General features: G+C 50.7%; 1 protein-coding gene and 1 pseudogene across 8 annotated transcripts in view; both read right to left on the bottom strand.

Moving 5' to 3' along the window:
- Positions 1 to 23,381, bottom strand: part of CAPZB (capping actin protein of muscle Z-line subunit beta) — a 147,691-nt gene that overhangs the window by 7,463 nt on the left and 116,847 nt on the right. For all 8 annotated transcript variants that reach the window (XM_055262312.2, XM_063631753.1, XM_063631752.1 and 5 more), the window contains exons 5-6: positions 10,927 to 11,068; positions 10,134 to 10,250 (exon numbers count right to left, since the gene is read on the bottom strand). In XM_055262312.2, the coding sequence (XP_055118287.1) occupies positions 10,134 to 10,250; positions 10,927 to 11,068 (259 nt within the window). The remainder of the gene's footprint in view (positions 1 to 10,133; positions 10,251 to 10,926; positions 11,069 to 23,381) is intronic.
- Positions 319 to 10,125, bottom strand: LOC129472551 (uncharacterized; annotated as a pseudogene).

Here is a 23,381-nt window from a genome sequence, read left to right as displayed (position 1 = left end):
CAAAATGAGTTCAGGCCCGTGGAAGAAAAACCGGCAAAGGCGGGTTCCTCTCTTTGGAACCAGAAGAACAGGGTGGAGTCTGGGGGGGAGATACTGCGTCAGAGGGTACGGGCTCTGTTGCTTCTCACCTATTTCTACATCTCCTCATCAGGGAGATTGACTTTCAGGCTGCGAAAGGTGGAACCAACCTGGTTAAGAGGGGGTGAGCAGAGGGCAAGAGAGAACCAAGCCACTTTAAACGACCAGGCTTCCAGGTTCGGGCAAACCCGACCTGTGACTGCAATCCTTGACGCTGGGGGGCAGCAGCACTGACCCGACTTTTGTCTATTTTTTTTTTTTTTTGAGACGGAGTTTCGCTCTTGTCACCCAGGCTGGAGTGCAATGGTGCAATCTCGGCTCACTGCAACCTCTGCCTCCCAGGTTCAAGTGATTCTCCTGCCTCAGCCTCCCCAGTAGCTAGGATTACAGGTGCCCGCCACCATGCCTTTTTTTTTTTTTTTTTTTTTTTTTGTATTTTTAGTAGAGATGGGGTTTTGCCATGTTGGCCAGGCTAGTCTTGAACTTCTGACCTCAGGTAATCCACCTGTCTTGGCCTCCCAAAGTGCTGGGATTACAGGTGTAAGCCACTGCACCTGGCCGACCCGACTTTTGTCAAAAAAGGAAGAATGGCCTCTGCAAGGAAATGCTAGCTCAAAACTGATCCAGACAGCAATTTTTGATGGGACCGTTAAAATCATCTGCTGGCACATTTTAAAGTCAGAGATCATGAGGAGCCAGCCAGGCTCACTGTGAACAAGCCCTGCATCAGAGCACTTCTTTTCCTGTTTTGGTGGGGATGCTGGGTTGGAAGAAAACACAACTACTTAAATAGGGTCGCATCCTTTTGGCAAGTTCCCGTCTACCATCTGTGGCTGACAGGAAGGGCACCTGTGGCTGAGAGTTAGGGCAGGATGGAGCCTCTGCCGACAGGGGTAGGGACCTGGCCACATTTCCACAGCCCCCTGTCCACTCCCCTCCACACCTGGTCAGGGTCAGCTCGCTGGCAATACTGACCCACCAAAAACAGAACCATTTATGTACTACATATACTATGTGGCACCCTGTAGCAGTCTCTGCTTGCCCTTGGTCAACTTGTTTGTCCAGGACCTAAGGCCCAGCTGAGAGAATGACCAGCTTCCTACCGACTGTGTCAAGGGGTGAGATGGTCACAGAGTTAATATGGAACCCGGAAACCTGGGCTAGCTACAGAACAAGAGCAGCAACTTGGAATGGAGCCAGGCAGCAGCCACCTTTTTCCATCCCAGCTTCCTAGGAACCCTGTTTTAAACCCAAGGAAACTGAAGCTTAAAGAAGCAAGAATCACACAGCACTGTTGTTAGATTCCAATGCCTTTGCTCTTCCTACTTCACCATGCCAGTTAAATGTACTGGGGCAAATGCAAGCCAGATATTTAGGCTCAAGGGTGCATTTCATGGAGTACAAAATGGGGAACTACTGACTTGCAAACAGTTCCTATGAAGAGACTTGTGGTTTTTAGATAATTTCAAGTTTGACAAGGACGAGATGTGGCTACTAGGAAAGCTTTTGTGCAACTTTAAGGTGCATAAATGCCAGTATTCCTTGTGCCCAGATAAGGAGCAGCATTCCCACCCCATCGCATGATGAAGACATTGCAGCTGCCAGGTTCCATCACTTGCTTGGGAAGGCAGTGGTTCCCCTCTGTTCTGTCCTGGCCCACCTACATCTGCAGGGCTGGATTCAGTTTAGGGCACTTTTTTTTTTTTTAATTTTCTTTTAAGAGACAAGGTCTTGCTATGTTGCCCAGGCTGGACAGGAACTCCTGCAATCCTCCCACACAGCTGGAACTACAGGTGCGTGCCACTGTACTCTGCTAAGGCACTGGGTTTTAAAAGCCTTGAATGAGTTAGAGTTCATCTGCTTAAAAGGTCTGAACACCTTGACACCAAGAAATGGGAAAGAACTAGGGCTATCCAGGCCTGGCGGTGGTGGGTGGGGAGGGATGTGTGTGTGCTAGGGGAGACACAAGATTCTGGCAGGGCTCTGAAGGCCTGCTGTCTGCCAGGGGAACAGACCCAACCTATGTCGCTGTAGATGGCAGACGGGGGACCAAGCAGTGAGAGAACATCATGGCTCACCGGGCTGGACTTGGTCTGTTCTGATAGAGCTGTCCCTGACAGGCATCTGCTCACAAAGCAATGTGGTCCGGGAGACCGACGGGTCTGAGAAAATGGGTGGCATCTGACAAGGGGGTGTCTAGGTGAGGGCAACAGTCCAGAACTTGCTGCCTCCCAAGTCATAACAGTAAATATCTGCAGAAAAAAGACACCTGGTTCTGGCAAGACTGTTTTGCTGAGGACTAGTGGAAAAGAGGGAGAGAAACGCTAGAAAGACCGGCTTCTCTGCTCCCATCTGTCTTGGCACACTCTGGCGAGTCATCCTGAGGAATCTCGACCCTCAGACTCCAGGGGTTCTCCATAAAACAGGAGTAGTGAGAGTGCCCATGAACTTGAGAATGACAGTTCTCATTTCAGGTCTAATAAACACACCACCCTTGGCAGCACTGGAGCGTCTGCTGGAACATCATCTTTATCTGCCATTAGCAAAACCCTGGTGCCAAGATGATAGGGTGGGCTGTCTGCTCAGCAAGAGCTGGGGAGCACCCTCAGGACGGAGGGGGCTCCATCCATTCATCTTCAAAAAGAACTTTTGCATGCCGGCCCCTGGGGACTGTGTGTTCTCCCAGACATGAAGGTGGTTATTGTGCCTAGGCTCAGGGCTGGGTGGAGTCAGCTCTATAGGCAGGGAAGCCTGGGGGTTGGATGGAAATGAATGAGGTCCTTCCAGCAAATCAGAGTCTCTCCTCCTCCCCGGCTCCATGTGGACGGCAGATTCCCAGCCACCCTAGGGAAGGGATGAGGGTTTTGAGCTCACTGTGGGCCCCATTTTAAATGGGCACCAACAGCCCAGAGAGAGGCCCCGGCCATCGGCAAAGGTCCTGGGTCACCTGGGCAAGTCCAGTCACAGCAGCAATTTGGCCTCTTGGTTACCATCTTTGTGTTTCAGAATCAAGAGCCATCTTACAACGAATAGGCGAAACCCCTTAGCCACCAAAGGTAGAAGAGGTCGGGTGGAGGAGAGGGCTGGGTCTTGCAGTGTGTGGCACTGTCCCCAGGAGCAGACTGATCCCCCAGAACACAGGCCCCCCTCAGCCTGTGGTAGGGAAGCTGAGCCCACGTAAATGGCCACGCAGCGGCTGGGGAGGGAAGGAGAAAGGTGCCTGGGGAGTGAGGGGAACAGGGCTCGGCGCACCTGGCCATATTTCCACAGCCCCCTCGCCCGCCCCTGCTCACTCCCCTCCACACCTGGTCAGGGTCAGCTCGCTGGCAATACCGACCCACCAAAAATAGAACCGTTTGTGCACTGCATATATTATTACATCCTTATAAAAGGGGCTGCCAGAAGGAAAACATTTTTATGTGCTGTGGCTGCACAGATGTTCCACAAGGTGGTTCCAATGGCGTCTGAAGCTGGAGCCTGGCCCGTGTGTCCCCCGCAGGCACTTCTCCTCCTCCCCATGGCCCTAACACAGGCAAGCGTTTGGAAGCTGGCAGCCTTTCCCCCAGAGGGGATATATTATACCTCCCACTGCCATGCGGCATCTTCTAGCCCAAGCCAGAGGGCGTGGCCCTAAGGCATGGGCCCCACTCACAGCTCTGAGGCCCCACAGCTCCGGTGCTACAGCCCGAAAGGAAAGGGCCTGGGCTTGTCTAGGCCTCCATTTCTTTGCCTTCACCTCGCACTAAATAAACAAATGTACACAAAAGGCCTAGAGCAGGGCCTGCCAGAATGGCAGCTCTCACCGACTGTCAAAGCACAGCTCCATCCCCAGGACTCGTCTGGTCCTCCTGGTCACCACACCATGCTGTGGGTTGGAGGTCAGGACCTGGCGTGCAGCCAGGCCAGAAGATGGTGGTCAGACGGCCTCCCAGGGAAAGTTAGGGTTGCCCAGTTTAGGAAAATTGTGAATCTAGAATTGTACATATTCAAAAAGCCTCTCCTTGCAAGATATATGGTAGTAGCAGTAAAAGTTATTGTTTTTATTTTTATTTTTGAGACAGGGTCTGGCTGTGTTGCCCACGCTGGAACAGTGTTGTTATCATGGCTCACTGCAAACTCTGCCTCCCAGGTTCAGGCCATCCTCCCACCTCAGCCTCCTGAGTAGCTGGGACTACAGGTATATGCTGCCTCACCTGGCTAATTTTTGTATTTTTTTGTAGAGACAGGGTCTTACTTTGTTGCCCAGGCTGGTCTTAAACTCTTGAGCTCAAGTGATCTGCCCGCCTTGGCCTCCCAGTGTTGGGATTACAGGCATGAGCCATCGTGCCTGGCAAAAGTTATTACTTATTGAGCATAAAACTGTGTAAAAATAGTTTTTTGTTTCTACTCTACAATGATCTTTCTTTTTTTTTTTTTGAGATGGAGTCTCGCTCTGTCACCCAGGCTGGAGTGCAATCTTGGCTCACTGCAACTTCTGCCTCCCGGGTTCAAGTGATTCTCCTGCCTCAGCCTCCTGAGTAGCTGGGATTACAGGTGCGTGCCACCACACCCAGCTAATTTTTGTATTTTTAGTAGAGACGGGGTTTCACCATGTTGGTCAGGCTGGTCTCAAACTCCTGACCTCGTGATCCACCTGCCTCAGCCTCCCAAAGTGCTGGGATTACAGACATGAGCCACTGTACCCGATCTTTCCATTTCTTTTTTTTTAATAAAATTTGTTTATTATGTTTTTTAGAGACAGGGTCTTGCTCTGCTGCCCAGGCTGGAATGCAACGGTGCAATCATAGCTCACTATAATCTCAAATCCTGGGCTCAAATGATCCTCCCATCTCAGCCTCCCAAGAAGCTAGGACCGCAGGTGCCACCCTACCCAGATAATTTTTTGTTTTGTTGGGAGGGGGGAAGGGGTAGGGGGCAGTGCAACTGTTGCCCAGGTTGGTCTTGAACCCCTGGCCAAGCAATCTTCTTGCCTCAGCCTCTCAAAGTGCTGGAACTATTATCTTTCAAAATGGGCATTATCAACACTGAGTTTCAAAGAGGTGGAGGTCTGTCTAGGTCACACAGCTGGAAAGTTCCTGGGCTAGCATCCGAATTAAGGTCTGGGTGATTCTGAAACCTGCTTCCTTTTATGAGATCTCTCTGCTGGCTCAATTTCATCTACATCCTTTACCAGAAAACCAAAGAACAAACCACAATCCAGGGCTCAGAAAACCTGAGCAGGGTCCATCCCTGCCTCAGCCGCCTCCTGCCAGGGATCTCCAGCCCCTTCCTCTCCTGTTTCTGCCCCTTCACAGCACAGGATGGCTGTGGGGGGCCTGTCTCAGGCCAGCTTTCCTTCTCAGCCAGGCACTGGTCACTCCACCCCAGGTCATCTGACAAAAACCCAGCTGTCCCTTGAAGCTGCGCTGCTCGAGCATCTCCACCCCTGAACCCAGGCAACCCCACAGGACACAAGGAGCGTGTGTGCAGCTGCAGCCAGGCCTCCCCAGCAAGCGTGCACTCTTGCAACTGCCAAGCTGGGCCCGGCCCACCCTTTGTTCCCTGCATCTGGAAGGGTGATGGGCTTCTTCCCTGTGACAAAAATATACTGCCTGGCCTAACTGCCAAACGCAAGTCAAAGAGGATGTTCCTGCTAGGATACACAGGCAAGTGCCTCTGCTGTGGATTTACTGCCTGAAGATATATTGGGGGTGTCTACTGCTGAGTGGAGAGAGACTGCGCACTAACCAATGATCCGCCTGATCTCCCCACTCAACAAAACATTCCACCTTCATTTCTAAATATTTAGAAGCTGAGAAAATATCAAACGAACATCTGCAGGGCCCTTCCCTGGATGGGAAACCTTGGATCTCTTTCCAGAGATTTACAGTCTCGCCTCTTTCCCACGTCTCTGCTGTCACATAGGAGAAGTGACCTCTCAGTACAACTTCCTTTTCAACATTTTGGAACTTGGGGCTTGCAACCTTTTTTCACTTGCTCTACAACCCTCCCAATGGGGGGCCAAGTGGCAGTGTGCCAGAGGGTACCTTCTGCCCGCCTTTCCTCACACACATCCATAAGCCTTGGCAGGAAGGTACGATCTGGCCAGCCTGCGGCTCACCTTCTCTCCGACAGCCCCACTGCTGCGGGAATTTGCCAGAAGACTAGCTATTTACCTTGTCTTCCAGTTGACATCCCTGAGAAACATCTTTTGGTGGTTGGAGGTGGGAGAAACAAAAGGCAAAAATGATGGAGGCAGGGCTGGGTGGAGGGAGTGTCGCCTGGTCTGGCTGTGTTCTGGCTGGCAGGCGCAGCTCAGGCCCTCCACCTCCGTCATGTGCCCAGGAGAGTGGCGCTCTGCCCCGGCCACTGGCCTACCACCAGCCGCCTACACTGGGACACGAGTGGGCACAGGGCACAGCCTGATGTGTCCACGGAAGGGACCCCTGCGAGGTGCCAGCAAGCCAAAGCTGGCGGCCTTCTCCAGATGGGCCATGGGAAACAGGAAGACAAGGGTGCGCCTGGGGCCACACACAGGGAAGGGCGGCTGCCGCTACTGCCAGGGTGAGGCAGGCTGGGCCACACGACCCTGGGAAAGCTGGGGACCCACGGGGCCTTGCTGAGGGTGCTGATGCTGGCTGGGATGGCTCTTGGGGCTAGGGCCTGGCACTGTGGGCCTGGGGAGACGGCTCCAAAACCAAGCAGCCTTCCTTCCTGACACACGTGGGGCAAGGGCATGTGAGCGTGGGTGACCTGGATGAGGCCAGGTTTCCAGAGGAAAAACCCAGGCCCAGGTTGCTGTGAGGACTGTGTAAGGAGGAACTCGAGTGAAGGGGCTCTCATCTGACCCCCATCTCACATCTTGGTCGTCCAGCCCGACCACTCCACTCCAGAATGCCTCCCGGCCTGCCCTTCTTCCCCTGCCCTTCTCTGTTTCTGCCCTTGCCACACCTCCTGCCTCAGACTGACACTAGCTTCTTCACTGACCTCTCTGCTGCAGGGCTGTCCCCTCCAACCCTCCCAGGGCTGCCTGATCCAGGCCCTTGTCATCTCTCTCCTTGATGACTGTAACAGCTTCCCCATGACCACCTATCCCCCAAGCCCATGGGCAGAGCCACCTTCTGAAAACACAGATCTGATCAGATCACTGGACTCCCTAGAAACCTCAAAGCCCTCCTCATAGCCTCTAGTAGTGAACGCACCCCAGTGGCCAAGCGGCTTCCAGCAGATCATCCTGAAAGACAAAGGCACACCTGCGGGAGGGACCCAGAGGGCGGCGCTGCTCAGCACACACCCAGGGAGCCCTGACCCCGTGTGCGGCTCTGCAGGGTTGATCCTGCTTGCGGGGCCTGCTTGCTTCTGAGGCCACAGGTCCACTGCAGCTGCTCATGCCGGCTGCTGAGACAGAGTCCTGTCTACACTGAGCTGACTGCTCCATGCACTTCCATCTGACTATTTAGCAGTCACCGGATGGCAGGCACAGAGGACGAATTAAGACCAAAACAGTTGTGGTGTGGTAGAAAGTAGCATATTTTTTTCTCACCAGGCAAATCTGGGTTCACATCCTGGCTTTGCTTCTTACTGGTTGAGTTATATGGGCAAATTATTTAAGTTTGAACCTCAGTTTCCTCACCTGTTAAATGAGAATACTTGACCTTGGTTACAATCTAATCCGAGGGGACAGCCTGCAAACCATGCGTGTTCATGCTACCACTGATCTGCTCACTTCTCCCGGAACCCTTCGCCTCCCATCCAAGCAAGCACAGGTGCTTTTCCAAAGCTCCTCTGGGACCCGTAGCCAAGCTCTGCAACCCTCACTTCCCCTGTTTGCTCAGAAGCTGTGCATCATTAACTTAGATTTGTCTACCTCATTGCAATCCCTCCCCCTTCTGTAGTTACTTACATTGGAACCCAGCCCCAGCTTTAATGCACCTCAAATGAATGATGTGGTGATTGGCCGTTAGAATGATGGCAGAGCATTAATTTCCTCATTAAAGCCCCCAGAGCAAAAGGCAACGCAAACAAAGTCCGAAGCCCTGGCCAAGGTGTGCTGAGAACAGGCACTCATCAGGCCTGGGTTTAGCTTGGCAGGAGACACTGCTCATGGCAAACCAGAACCAGACTCTGGCCATGGGCTGACAGCTCTGATTTAAACTATTAGGAGGGCTGAGGATTAAATATTTGTCCGGGTCACTGCAAACTGGGTGGAATTATCAACAGCCTGGAGTGGTAAGTGATACAGGAAGCAGTCTCTGGATACAGATTCAGGATTTTCCACCCAGTCCCCAGGTGGCAGGATGTGGGAGAGTCAGGCTGCAGGGGAGCTGGCTGCCTGGGGGTTTGGTTGTTCCTCCCCAGCCAATGGCCCCTGGAAGACAGGAGTCCACTTCCACGCAAAAAGGCTAAGTGCCCTCCGTGAGCACTAGTGAGTAGTCCTGGGATGGGACCGTGACATCCCTGCCCAGAGGCCAAAAAGAGGACCCCAACATCCCTTCTGGCTTCCAGCCCCTCTGACACAGGAGAGGCAGTGGAGCTTCTATAGGTGGAGGGAGGGTCCCGGGTATGATGGCTGACATTCACCTTGCACCACTATTTTTTAAATGCATGTTGTTCTAACTAGTTAGAATGCAAATTCACTTAAAAGATTTACTACACTGGGCCAGGCTTGGTGGCTTATGCCTGTAATCCCAACACGTTGGGAGGCCGAGGTGGGCGGATCACTTGAGGTCCGGAGTTCAAGACCAGTCTGGCCAACATGGTGAAATCCCATCTCTACTAAAAATACAAAAAATGAGCTGGGCGTGGTGGTGCACATCTGTAATCCCAGCTACTCGGGAGGCTGAGGCAGGAGAATTGCTTGAACCTGGGAGGCAGAGATTGCAGTGAGCCGAGATCACACCACTGTACTCCAGCCTGGGTGACAGAGCGAGACTCCGTCTAAAAAAAAAAAAAAATTTACTACATTGATCCTTTTGGTCATATTTTTTTTATCCACAGCTACTGAGAGCATAATTATCTTACCAAAAGAGATCTCTGATGTTAAAAGGAATTCTCACAGTGGACAGTCAGGGGCTACTGGAACCGAGAACGGAAGGGCATCCTTGCAGAAAGTGGCACCCCGCTGAGGCTCTCAAGGCTGTGCCATTTCTGCCAATACCGACTTCTCCGAAGGCAAAGAGGGGTTCTTGTGAAACCCAGTTGAGCTTGGTCTATGCTTTCTCTTCCCCCTTTACGCCAAGCATCTTGTGGCACTGCACCGGCACGAGATTAAGGCCTTCTCTTGGGATGGGAATGTAAAGGGTCCTGAACATGGACCTTTATACAAGGTTCTTAAAACCCACCTACATGCTTATGGGAGCATCTAAGGTAGAAGGTCAGGCAAGTTTACTCAGGGGAGGCAGTACCTTCCAGTCCAAGTCCAAGTTTGCCTTAGACAGAACCTGGGAACAATGTTGTGGAGAAGGGTTGCTAGTGATACCCAAACAAAAGATGGAGAAGAGAGAGGTATACAGTAGGGCACTTCTGAAATTTCAATGTGCATACACTACCTGGGCAATTTTGGGAAAATGGAGATCCTGATATGCTAGGTGTGGGTGGGACCTGATATTTCTGCCGTTCTGACAAGCTCTTTGGTGATGCCGATGCTGGTCCTTGGACTAGGCTGAGGGCAGCAAGGTGCAGACCCTCCGAGCTCAGGGAAGCTGCTCCCAGAGAGCCGGCGTGACTGATGGGCGCGGCATGGCCACAGAGACAGCAAACAGGGCCAAGCACCACCTCTCACAGCACAACATGACCTGAAGCATGGGGATGTGCGGGGTCCTGAGGGGTAAGGAGGAGCCACGGCCAGCACCTGGCCTCCCTCAGCAGGAGGCCAGCAGAGTGCCAGCAGCTGTGGGCAACCTTGCACAGCCCAGAGAGCTTTTATTTGAGAATGCGAAGCCCTACTTAGATGGTGGATTTATAGTTGGCTGAACATGCTTACCCTAAATGGGGCACCTGCTCCCTCATCTCTGCAGGTCAGTGCTGAGGCCAGTACCTGTGGGCGCTGGCAAGTGGCTATGAGCGGGTAACTCTACCTGTCTGGTAAGGCTGCCTCCGAGGTTCATGGTGCCAGAGCCAGATTTGTTGGTCTGCAGCCACAGCATCACCGTGGAGGTCAACTTGTAATGGGCAGTGCGACCGCTGGATTTCTCCTGGAAGGACAAGACAGAGATCTGTTGAGCTGAGGAAGAGCCTGAAGTGGCCCCTTGAATTCAAGGTCATCCTAACATCCCCCTTCCTAGGTCATTATCACAATATTACCTTTTTTTTTTTTTAAATTGGAGACAAAGTCTCACTCTGTCACCCAGGCTGGAGTGCAGTGGTGTGATCTCAACTCACTGCAGCCTCCACCTCCCAGGTTCAAGCAATTCTCCTGCCTCAGCCTCCCAAGTAACTGGGATTACAGGCACCTGCCACCAAGCCCGGCTAATTTTTTTTGTGTTTTTGGTAGAGACGTGGTTTCGCCATATTGGCCAGGCTGGTCTTGAACTCCTGACCTCCGGTGATCTGCCCACCTCAGCCTCCCAAACTGCTGGGATTACAGGCCCAAGCCACCGCACCTGGCCTCACAATATTATCTTTCTTATAAAATCCCAACTGGTTTTTAAAGGGACATTTGTAATTGTGTATTTCTTTTGGGAACTTAATCATCAATGACTACTGCAATCTTGACTTATCTTTATCCAAATGGCTTTGAGGCATTTCTCACAATTAGGGGTTCAGAGATCACAGCATCCCCCTACTGCATCTGCTACAGAGCAGCGCGACACTGGTTGGTGTGCCATCTGTACTTAGTGGCCCCAGCCACCGGCTGCTGGGAGGCAGTACCTGCACTTCTACCACGTGGATGGAATCCCAGCAGCCTTTGATCTTCTTTGATCCATCTCCAGCCTTCTTTATGAGGATCACTCCAGCAAAGCCATGATCCAGATCCCAGAGGTAGACAGATGAGACGCCGCCTTCAAAATACCTGCAGGAAACAGGCCAACGTGCCTGTTAGATGCTAAATAAAGGACAGATCATCAGCCTGGGTCCCAGGCTGCTGCTCAGCAAAGATTCTGGGATTCGGGGCCCTCCCTGCGACAGTTATGGGAGCCAATCCTTGGGTGTGTTCTGATCGTTCTCTGGCTGGGGGAGGGGGTGCAGCATTCCTGGGGGTGTAGTAGTAGTAGGTTTAGGCGTCATAAAGATGAATTTGAGTTTGGCTCTGCCGCCTCCTCTAGCTTTGTGGTCTTTGGCTTACTGAACCTCTCTGGGCGTCACACTCCTCCCAGATAAAGAACACAGCACGAGTGACCTCCAGTGACAATCCATGCAGGCCATGACTACTGGAGTCACCATAATTGTTCGACATTTCTGTCTTTTGGGATATTTTACAGGGCAGATGAGAAAATACAGCAACAAACTCCTTACACCCTGATCCCTCCTGAGCCTGGCAGACCAGGGCTCCAGTTGGTATTTCGGAGCAACTTCCTACAAATCGCTAGCTGGAAATGAAGGGCTCAGCTCGAGACAGTGCTTCCTCCTCAAATCTGACTCAATACAAAAACATCTTTTTTTTTGAGATGAAGTCTCACCATCTCCCAGGCTGGAGTGCAGTGGCACCATCTCAACTCACTGCAACCTCCGCCTCCCAGGTTCAAACGATTCTCCTGCCTCAGCCTCCTGAGTAGCTGGGATTACAGGTGTGCACCACTGCACCCGGCTAATTTCTGTATTTTTAGTAGAGATGGGGTTTTGCCAGGTTGGCCAGGCTGGTCTCAAACTCTGACCTCAAGTGATCCACCCGCCCCGGCCTCCCAAAGTGCTGGGATTACAAGCGTGAGCCACTGCACCTGGCCCAGAAACATTTCTAATTATAATCAAATGGAAGAGGGATTTCTAATTACAATCAAATGGAAGAGGGAATGAAAAGGTTAGATGAGAAATGGGAATCAGTCTGGGATCCCAAACAGAACAGACCCAGGTCAACTACTATGGCTCACTGGGACTGCCGTGAGCAGAGGTGAGGAGTGGAGTCAGCTGATGGGAACCGCAAATGCTGTTGATAACCAATGAAAACTATGCAAAATCTCATTTCTTGTGGCGAAAGTCTGTAGCCTCTCCGACCCCAATTAAGCCCCAAAGAGAGAAATCTCATCTCTGTTGATAACCAATGAAACTGTGAGCAATCTCACCTCTCATGGTGAGCACATCTTTATCAGAAAGTCTGGGGCCTCTCTGACCGCTATTACGCCCCAAAGCCACAGTGCGGCAGGCGTATTCTGGGAGCACCCTGCCCTCAGCCCCGGACAGCTGGGAAGGTGGGCCGCACGGTGCACTGGGTGGGTACTGGGTGGGTACAGGCCTGGGAGTCAGACAGACCCAATGACAGCTCCAGCTATGAGCTATGCTCATGCATGCATGTGTCCAACAACTATTTACTAAGGGACCAGTGGTGTGAATATGGGCCTACGGGACTTAATCTACTTTCTACGGCTGTTGAGAGACAAAAACAATTAGGAAAAGTAGACACCTGCCAAACGGTTAATGTAAAATTAAGCACTAGAAATTAACATGTATCTGTAGATTATGTCTCACCAAAGCTATTATATAACAAAAAATACACATGGTATATGTTAACATTTACAGAATGTGGGTGATGGGTATACAAGAATTCTCTGTACTTTTTTTTTTTTTTTTTTTTGCAATTTTACAGTAAGTCATACCATTCCAAACTAAAAAGCTTTTGTGAAAAATCAGTACACAAATACACCAGAGTGTAATGAAACTGAGAGACCACCAGTCCAAGGAAGCAAGGCATCCTCCCAGGAGAATGAGGGTGCCCTGGCTGGTCTCCCCTCACTCCAACCCACAGAACTGCAGAGCATCCAGGGGGCCGATACTCAGGTGGGCTATGCTTGGCTCCCCGCCCAGGGCTCCTTCAGGTAGGCTGCGGCCAGCCCCTGCAGCAGGACCACATCCTGTCCCATTCCCCTCTCCGGCACTACCCACTGTGATTAAGTTATCAAACCAAATACACCATGGTGCGTCCACGGGCGAGTCTGCAGGAGGGCAGATGAAGGCAGGGCTGCCTGGCTAACACAAGTGTCACTCAGAGAACACCTGTGGGATGGAGGTGTCCAGTGTCAGATGCTGAGCTCATCGCTGGTCAAACTGTGCAAAGTGGGGAAGGCTCTGGCTCTGGCTCTGGCCAGCTGCAGAACAGGCATCCTTTCCTAGGAGAGGAAAAGGACCACTGGATGAACAGACACACCTGTGGGGTCCAGAGCTCACTGCTGGCAGAGGTGATGTCCAGGAAACCGGCCAACACTGGCACTCAGAGCTCCCACTCCAGAAGTTCATTTCCTTTATTCCAGTCTGTCTCCAAACTCCCCCTTCTTGGGGAGAGGCAAGGTAAGCAGATGAGTGTTTTGGTCCAGGGCCCAAGACCCCATCTGCCTCCATAGGGCCCTCCTGGTCTGGACCAGGCCCACACAGAGTTGGAGAGATCAGGCCATTCTGGAACGTTCCCAGAACACCTGGAGAGGGACGGACCGCCCCTGCTGGACCTGAGGTTTAGCAGGGCTCAGATGACTGGCAGCATGGGCTCCGTGAGCCTTTCTGGCTTGTTCTCCTGGATTCTCACAAGTTAACTTACGAGGCACATCAATACTACTGAGGGAAGAGCAACTCATAACAGACCTGCTAATACCCTTCCTGTTGGTGACAGATGGCTTGGTTCAAGCACACGGTTTTCCCTTTCAGTCGGCTTACGGGGAGAGCAGCCCCACATCAAAAGAGGGGGAAGAAAAACAAACAAGAAAACCCCACTTTGCTGGCAAAAAGGATGGGCCAATAATTCCTTCTTTCCTTTGGCCATTGTGGAAAGAAGGCTTGCAGCCCAGGGGCATTCCATCCTTCGCTCCTTCACAGATCCACGCAGAGCTGCGGTGCTGTGCCTGCCCAAGGCTTGCTCTCCTCTGTGTGCTGGGACACTGGGGAGAGGCAGGTCAGGCTGCCCTGGAGGGGAACCAGGAGAAATCCCGATGGCCTGACAGCCCTTGTCGACACCCTCCGGTGACCAGTTCAAAAGCACCAGGTGGCCCACGGCTGCTTCCCCTCAGTCCCATCCCTGAGTGTTCCGTTTCTTCCAGAAAAATAAAACAACCGCATTAAAGTTTTAGAGGGTGGAACTGGCCGTTTCCACTCCAACGTCCCACCCCGTCGCCTGGCTCCCACTATGGGCAGCTTCTCCTTGGCGGGCCACAGTGACCAGGTCTAAAGTTTCAAATGCTGGAGCCAGGGGAGGTAAAAATGCAAGCTCAATTGTCACTCATTGTGGGGTTACTATTCTTTTACCCACAATTTTAAAACTTACTGCAGGAACATTATTGTTTTTTAAAAAAGGAAATTTGAAAATTAGCCCACAATGCCATAAATCAACTTATCCCATAAATCTGATTTTTCCAAATTCCCTTCCAGTCCAGATGCATGATTTTTATATAATCGTAAGCACAGCAAGAGTACCATGCTGAATTCGGCTTTTTACACTTGGCACAGAATCATTAGCATTTTTCCATGGAGCCGCATGATCTCCATAATCATTTTTAACAGCAAGGATAGTATCCAGTCGGATAGTATCCTAATTTACCGTCAATCTGACTTTTAATAAAGAAACAACGGCGACAGAGTTAGAGGCGGCGTGGTTGGTCTCTCGCTTTGAATCTGTTCCCTCTCTGAATTGGGGTGTTCCAACTGAGGTGAGTCAGACATGCTGAGACCCGGCCTCTGCAGGTACAGCTCAAACACTACAATAATTCAAGAATGGACTTGCATTCCATTCACCAAAAGGGATCTCCAGGGACTGAAGCAGCCACAAGTCTCAACCTGACATTCCAAGACGAAGGGAGCAGAGGACTGTGCGGTTAGAAAGGCCTGTTTCAGAATCGCCCAGAAGCAGCGGCCTCTCCTGCGAGTGCTGTCGGAGCGCTCCGGCACCTTCAGGTGGGAGGTGCCTGCAGGGCACACAGACAGCGCCCCCACTACGTGGTTTATGGCTTTGCTCTGCGCGTGAAGCATTAAAGAGGGACCACAACATGTTTTTGAAAATTTATTTCTTACCTACTGTACTTTGATCATAAGGACATGAAACAAGGAAAAAAATAATTTTTATGTGGTTTGCATTTATGAGTTTTTACATAAAGGCTTTTGTGGTATTTTAAGAATGTGCTAAAACGTTGTCTGAAACCACATAAAGCCATCTGAGGAGTCGCCCGCCAGAACTAACAGCACACACATGGAAGCACTTTAACTGGCCTTTGTATATTTAATGAGTCAAATAGTATTAATATTGTTTAAATGCTAACATGCTATTTCAATAAGGTGGCTCTGCCATTGCCAGAGACTCACTCTCAGGCCTTGTACGTCCATGTGAGTGAATGATCAAATGTGGCTAAGCGCTGAGAGCAGGTTGCAGAGGAATTAACCCGCCCTGACTTGGCCCCTGCCCATGCCTGATAATTTCAAAATCCCAACTCTGCAGGGAAGGAGGAATGGGCCCAGGACTCACTACCACAGCTCAGCTGATTTGGGCTCAAGAGGAAAAGCCCAGAGAGTCCCTGCAGTGAGGTCTCTGGTCAAGGAGGTAGAAGGGGGAACTTTTTATTTTATTTTTTTGAGACAGTCTCTCTGTCGCCCAGGCTGGAGTGCTTTATTTTATTTTTTTGAGACAGAGTCTCGCTCTGTCACCCAGGCTGGAGTGCAGTGGCATGACTTCAGCTCACTGCGACCTCCACTTCCCGGGTTCAAGTGATTCTCCTGCTTCAGCCTCCCAAGTAGCTGGGATTCCAGGGGTCTGCCACCACGCCTGGATAATTATTGTATTTTTAGTAGAGACCGGGTCTCAGCATGTTGCCCAGGCTGGTCTCTAACTCCTGGCCTCAAGTGATCCACCAGCCTCGGTCTCCACTCAGTGTTGGGATTACAGGCATGAGCCACCGCGTCTGGTCAAGAACCTCTTTTAAACATGCAGGCCTAGGACCAGGTGCAGTGGCTCACACTTGTAATCCTAGCACTTTGGGAGGCCGAGGTGGGGGGACTGCTTGAGCCCAGGAGTTCCAGGCCAGCCTCTATAAAAAAAAAAGAAAAAAGAAAGAAAGAAAAAAAAAAACCGTGGAGGCCCAAAGAGAAATGCATGGGCTTTTCCTAGGCTTCTTTCCTAAATGGATGCCTGGAGCACAGGGCTGAAATCAATACCCACGGTCAAGAGGCTGAACAACATGCTCAAATCAGAGCTCCCCAGTGGCCAGGACAACACAGGGATTAGCTTGCAAAGACTGCGGAGAAGTCAACTTGGACAAGTGTTGAACCATGAAGTTGGGGGGGCCTCAGAAGCTCCAGGAAGATGAGGAGGGGGTGAAATGACAGACCAACTTGGGAATGACTGGGAGCAAAGTGCTGGAGTCACCTGTTTGCTTGTGTCCACTGAAGAGCTAACTCCAACTGAGTGCCATCAGTTTTACCAACGGTCCCGGTGCCTTTTAAGACTTTCCTAACACAGATTAACATTTTGTTTTGTTTTCTGAGACAGGGTCTTGCTTTGATGCCCAGGCTGGAGTGTGGTGATGCGATCACAGCTCACTGCAGCCTCGACTTCCTGGGTTCAAGTGATCCTCCTTCCCCAGTCTCCCAAGCAGCTGGGACCACAGGCAGGCACCACCATGTATGGCTAATTAAAAAAAAAAAAATTTTTTTTTTTTTTTTTTAGAGACAGGGTCTTGCTATGTTGCTCAGGCTGGTCTCAAGCCGTTTATCAGCACAGCCAATTACAATTAAACATCTGGTTGGGTTTTTGTCTATCGTCACCTTGGTCCCTAAACGTGGATCAGCTAAAATCCTAATGTGTCAATAATTCTCTTTTCAGAGTTTTAGGTCATTTCTCCCTGAAAATCACTCTTCCAGTTGAATAATGTCATAGTCACAGATATAGATTCTATGTCCGTAACTTTTCAACCACAGGACTTCTGGGGGGAAGGAGAAAAAAGGGAAAACATAATACTTCACACTCAAAATGACCTACTTCACAAAAGTAAAAAGAAAAGAAAATATTTCAGCTCCAAAAGCTTTATGGAGTGCCTGAAGCTGAGGTGTGCGTGGGGTGGAAACTTGCTCGGGGAATCCGAGCTGTAACTATGAATTACCCAATTCCCAGGACTGGCCAACACTGGGCTGAAAATCTAACAGGGAAAATGGGAGGGGAAGAAGGGGCTTTGAAGCTGGTCTTTACTCCTTCCTTTCAAATCACCTCCTGGGAGAAGAGCTGGATTCGTGGCTCAGATACAAAGGCTCCCAACAGGTAATGAGTACATGCCACAAGAACCAAGGCCAGGACAGACCTGCTGGGAGCAGGGCTTTCCAGCATGAGCCAAGAAACAGACTCTGGTTCTAGGGTTCACTGAGACATGGCCTTCTGGCTATTAGCGGGCTGGGCCACACTCACAGGACTTGGACCTCTGGCCTGAGATATCTGTGACGCTGAGGCACAGGCAGCAGCCAAGTTAGGGGCATCATAAGGTAAGCTCCATAGGTGCTGGAACGGGGCTTTCTCCTGCAGTCAACTTCACTGAATAAAGCCAAGGGGAAGGCAATATTTGGCACCAACATAGTGCAAAAGACTTTTTTCTTATTTGTAAAATCAAAGAGTTGGATCAGAGGCCAGCATAGAGGGTCCCCTCCCAGCTCTGACATTCCAGGGTTTGGTGGTTGCATCAGGGCCTGTATGAGGCAGACTGAGCACCACAGGGCAGGTTCCTAACATCTTAAGTCTCTGTCAAACCTCTGCTTACACACCTCTAGTGACAGTGAACTTATTACATTCCCGAGGCAAACATTTCTGTTCTGAACAACTCAGACAGTTCTCTCTGGACTTGAGTCAAGATTTCTCACTACTGCCTTCCAGAATCACACAAAAAAAAACAAGGACTTAATGCCCTGTCCTTGCATAGTCCTTTCAAACATTTAAAACTGGCTTACACCAAGATTTCTCTTTTCTGGCTTTCTCCTCCTTGTAATTCCTCATACGACTCAATACCTTGTTTATCCTTCTGAACATACTCCAGCTTGTCAATGCCCTTCTTAAAAGAACAGAAAACAATGGCCAAACTAAGTGTTAACCAATGCATAGCAGAGACCAGCCCATCTCTTGGCAAACAGGCTACTCCTCCCTCCAGCACTCAAGACCAAATTAGCTTTCATAGCAATCACCCCTAATTCATGCTACACATACTGAACTTGCAGTCATCTCAAATGGAATATTTTTTCTTTTCTTTCTCTCTTTTTTTGAGACAGGGTCTCATTCTCTTGCCCAGGTTGGAGTGCAATGGCATGACCATGGCTCATTGCAGCCTCGACGTTCTGGGCTCAAGTGATCCTCCCACCTCAGCCTCCTGAGTAGCTGGGACTACAGGTGCATGCCACCACACCTGGGTAATTTTAAATTTTTTTGTAGAGACAGGGTCTCGCTATGCTCAGACAGGTCTTGAACTCCTGGGCTCAAGTAATCTTCCCACCTTGGCCTCCCAAAGTGCTGGGATTATAGGCATAAGTCACCGTGTACAGCTGAATATTTTTTCTTATGTGTTGCCATGAAAATGCCTCTCACATCCTGGACTTGAGAACTTGGTAGACTGGACCCAAGAATATCACTTTCCACTCAAATCTGTTACAGATCACTCTCATAGACATGGCTTCAACATTTCAACGTCTCTTTTGGGATCCCGAGTCTGTTGTGATCTGTATTCTATCCAAGCCACTCTTCCCCCGAAGTCTATGCACAGGAATATACGTGAAAGCAGGAGACTGTGCAAATGAGGATGTCACTGAGTTCCAGATCACGTGGATTTCCAGAAAGAGCACCGGTGGCTCTAGTGAAGGCTTCTGTGGAGAAACTGATGGTCCACTAGGAAGGAGGGCTCTGGTCTGGGCACTTTTTTCACGTTGGAGTCAGTATAAAGATGGAAACCAAGCTGGGCGCAGTGCCTCACGCCTGTAATCCCAGCACTTAGGGAGGCTGAGGCGGGCAGATCACCTGAGGTCAGGAGTTCGAGAACAGCCTGACAAACATGGAGAAGCCCCGTCTCTACTAAAAAAACACACAAAATTAGTTGGGTGTGGTGGTGCATGCCTGTAATCCCAGTGACTTGGGAGGCGGAGGCAGGAGAATCACTTGAATCTGGGAGGCAGAGGTTGCGGTGAGCTGAGATCGTGCCATTGCACTCCAGCCTGAGTAACAAGAGTGAAACTCTGTCTCAAAAAAAAAAAAAAAGATGGAAACACCCACAGCCTTGATGAGGGAGAGGTAGAAGGGAACACAGGAGGTGGGGCTGGCTGGAATGCTGGCTGAAGAGCTCAGACTAAAAATTTTGAAATGTTGATGTAACTGAAAGAAGCAGAATTCCTCTATGAGCTGGTGCTAAGCTAGGAACCTGGGCCCTCAAACAGCTCCAACATGTAAGATTCCACGAGAGTCTTCCTCCTCCTACCCTATGTTCTCCCGTCACATGTATGGTGTGTTCTGCTTCTGGGATCTCACCAAGGAGTAGCAGCAAGACCTGGGACAAATAAGTGGTCTTAGGCCAGGTGTGGTGGCTCACACCTGTAATCCCAGCACTTTGGGAGGCCGAGGTGGGGGGGATCACTTGAGCCCAGAAGTTCAAGACCAGCCTGGGCAACATAGTGAGACCCTGTCTAAAAAAAAAAAAAATATATATATATATATATGAAAATAAAATAAATGGTCATGAGGGACACTTTTTGCTGTTAACTGGTGCTTGGTCATGACAAAGACAAGGTCATACAGGCATTAGCTCAAACAAACTCCCGGCCAGGTGCGGTGGCTCATGCCTATAATCCCGGCACTTTGGGAGGCCAAGGCTAGCAGATCACCTGAGGTCAGGAGTTCGAGACCAGCCTGGCCAGCATGGTGAATCCCGTTTCTACTAAAAATACAAAAATTAGCCAGGCATGGTGGCAGGTGCTTGTAATACCAGTTACTCAGGAGGCTGAGACAGGAGAATTGCTTGAACCCAGGAGGCAGAGGTTATAGTGCGTTGAGATGGTGCCACTGCACTCCAGCCTGGGCAACAAGAGCGAGACTCCATCTCAAAAGAAACAACAACAACAAACAAACAGAAACTCCCAAGCTCCATGACTGATTTTATGGCAAAGAGGAAGAGAATAAAACCCAGAGGCAGAGCCATTCCCCGGCAGCTGAGTTTCTGGCCCCAAAACAATGCCTTTTTGTTCCCTCCCAGGGTAAAAAAGAAACTAAAATCCCCAGCTATCAGCAATAGTTTGTTTTTCTGATCATCCTTAACATCCTTACAACAAAACGGGCACCTGGTCTTCACAGGTGGGGACAATTCAACTCCACCTCAGGAAAAAGAGAAAACTGTCCATTCTGCTCAGAGAGGCATCTAAAACCTGGCTCCCTTCCTCGTGGTGTAGACCAACATTCCTTTTTGCTCTGCTGGCTGCCATCTAGCCAACTTCGAAAAGAAGCTGAGCACATCCCCTGTCCAATGGATGGGCGTGGGTGCTGCCCAGTGGGCACAACGTTGCAAAGTCCAGAGAGCTGCAGACGGCACACAAGGGGCTGGAGGTGTGGGTTCTCTTCCTTACACTGGTTGTACCAGCCTGCACTCAAGATGCATCTGGCAAACAAGCATGAGGAGATATAAGGAAGATTACAAGAAAAAAATGAACGGGCAAGCACTTGCCATGGCACCTGGCAGAGCAAGCACTCAACAAGTGGTGGCTGCTGGTTTTTCTTACTTTCTGAGCAGAGGGGAGAAGAAGGCAACCTCGACATGTTCTGAGCTGCCCTGGAAGCATCCGTCAGAAACACAAAGTGCCGCTTACTGGGAGCAGTTCCGTACCCACAGGCACAGGCTCCACACAAAATGGAGAAAGATCAACACTTGGCTTTGGGCGGGCCGTGTCCAGAGCTGATGCTGAAACTCGACCACCCTTGTTTGTGTGTTGAGACCAGCTGTTTTCACCACGGTTTAGGGAACACGGCCCAGAGGCCGCCCATGGACACGGGGCAGGTATTCAGCGGAAATTCCTTCCAGTACACACAGGTGCAACAATCCCCCGAGTCAACATACCAATCAGCTTAGGCATGTGCGACTTTAATGCCAGTTGCACTTAGAAGGCACATCTGGACTGCGGCTGCCGCGCTTTAGAGCCTCTCTTTTACGAGACTTTTATTTTTTTACTTAAAGAGAAATAATGAAGGCCTCTCTGGAAACAACGGTGCCGCTGCAGGGGCCGGCTATCTGGCTCTGGGATCTGGTTTTGGGATCTGACCAAACTCTCCACAGCTGGCACCACTGCGACTGTCTTCTGCCCTCTGGACTACTTGTGAAAACACTGCTGGCCCCATGGAGCTACCTCATGAGCCGTCAACAGTCAGGACTTTCTGGGCTTCCAAGTCATCACTCTCATCCAAAGCTGCCATTGTTGAGAACTCATTCTGTGTCAGGGGCTTTGCATATCTTTTTTTTACGGTTAAGAAAACTGTAACCCAGACAGATAAGGAACGTGCCCAAGTCACGGGCTGAGAAGCAGGGATCTGGGAGGAGATGTCAGGCTTGGCTGGCCCCAGTGCCCATATTCTGCCCCATGCCAGGCTGCCTGGCCATCCTGAGACATGCCAGCTGTGGTGGGATGGAGTGCAGGCAGACAGAACAGGGTCAGCCAGTAGGTTAGATGCACGTATGAAGCTACACCACTGAACACAAAGCTGCCCCAAAGAGAAGAAAGTCAGGCCAAGTGCGGTGGTTCACGCCTGTAATCCTAGCACTTTGGGAGGCCAAGATGGGAGGATCACTTGAGGCCAGGAGTTTGAGACCAGCCTGGGCAACAGAGTGAGACACCCCCGTCTCCATTTTTTGTTTTTCTTAAAAAAAAAAAAAAAAAAAAAAAGGTGGAGAGAGTCAGAGTTAAAAAAGGAGCCCGCTGGGTGACCAGGAATCCGGGACATGCCCTGAGCACCCTGTACTGGGGATTTTGGAGGGTTCTCTGTCAGTGAGGCAGCTGGGGCTGCTGGCTGGGTCACTGCAAGAATGCCTTTTTTTTTTTTTTTTTTTTTTTTTAATTAGACACAGGGTCTCTCTCTGTCACACAGGCAGGAGTGTGGTGGTGGGATCACAGTTCACTGCAGCCTCCACCTTCTGGGCTCAAGTGATGCTCCCACCTCAGCCCCCAGACACTGAGATTACAGGTGTGAGCCACTGTGCCCCACCCCACCTATTCTTGATAATTGCACAAAGCAGTTTTCCATCACGGAAGCCTGGGAAACATCTCAGTGAGGGGAGTGCAGGGTCTCTGGCAGGATGGGGGGGCTTGACCAAGGGAGGGAGCTGGTCCCTGCTTCCAGCAGCGGGGTTTCACTCCAACATGTGCAATGGCCCAAACCAAACAGTGACTGTGTGCCATCTGGTTAGAGGAACCCAAGAATTCTGGAGGCATGAGAGTCCCTGATGCTGACGCGGGGATCATGTTTATAAGCAAACTTGTTTTCTGCACACTCCTGTTTTCCATTTAACTTTCTTTCAGCAGATGAAAATCGACTGCACATGCCAAGCAACCAGACACTGGCCTGCAGCCTTAGGATGCCAGATGAAAGTGGACCCCAGGACAGGGGGCAACCTGCAAGCCTGTCTAGACCCACTCTTTAGGGGTTTGATAACTGTAGCAGACACCCCCACTAGGAGCAGTGGTCACAAAAGAGCTGAAATGCACTGCGAGAGCAGGAAGCAGGCTCAGCTCTACCCCCTCAAAGCTGTGAGGTTTCTCCAGACCTTTCTCTCTGCTCTGTGAAAACAACACAATAGAGGTAGGCTTGGGTTTCCCCATTAAGTGCTTCTGGCACTTTCTCACAAGCCCCAGGCAGTGGCAAGCCAGTGTCCCATAGCAGGCAGGGCGGGTTCTCAGAGGCACTGTGCGCACATGGCTGAAGACACAAACATGTTCAAACCCAAGTGCTAATTACACTGTGGACATGCCAGAAGCCAGAGACGGCCTGGCTCCACCCTGCTGTCCCGAGTGCAAGATGAGTGGCAAGCGGTGCCCGTCACAGGATCCCTCTGGGGAAAGGTCCTACCTCTAGGCAAGGAAATGAGAACACAGACCTCACTGAAGGGACGGGAAGTGAAGGGGGGATGTCCCTAACCAAACCGTCCCTGCAGCTCCAGGACGTTCCTAAGCATTCTCCATTACTCCCCTCACTCTGCCCACCT

Source organism: Symphalangus syndactylus, chromosome 22, assembly GCF_028878055.3.
Source record: "Symphalangus syndactylus isolate Jambi chromosome 22, NHGRI_mSymSyn1-v2.1_pri, whole genome shotgun sequence".
Classification (NCBI taxonomy): domain Eukaryota; kingdom Metazoa; phylum Chordata; class Mammalia; order Primates; family Hylobatidae; genus Symphalangus; species Symphalangus syndactylus.
This window is presented reverse-complemented; position numbering and strand designations above follow the sequence as displayed.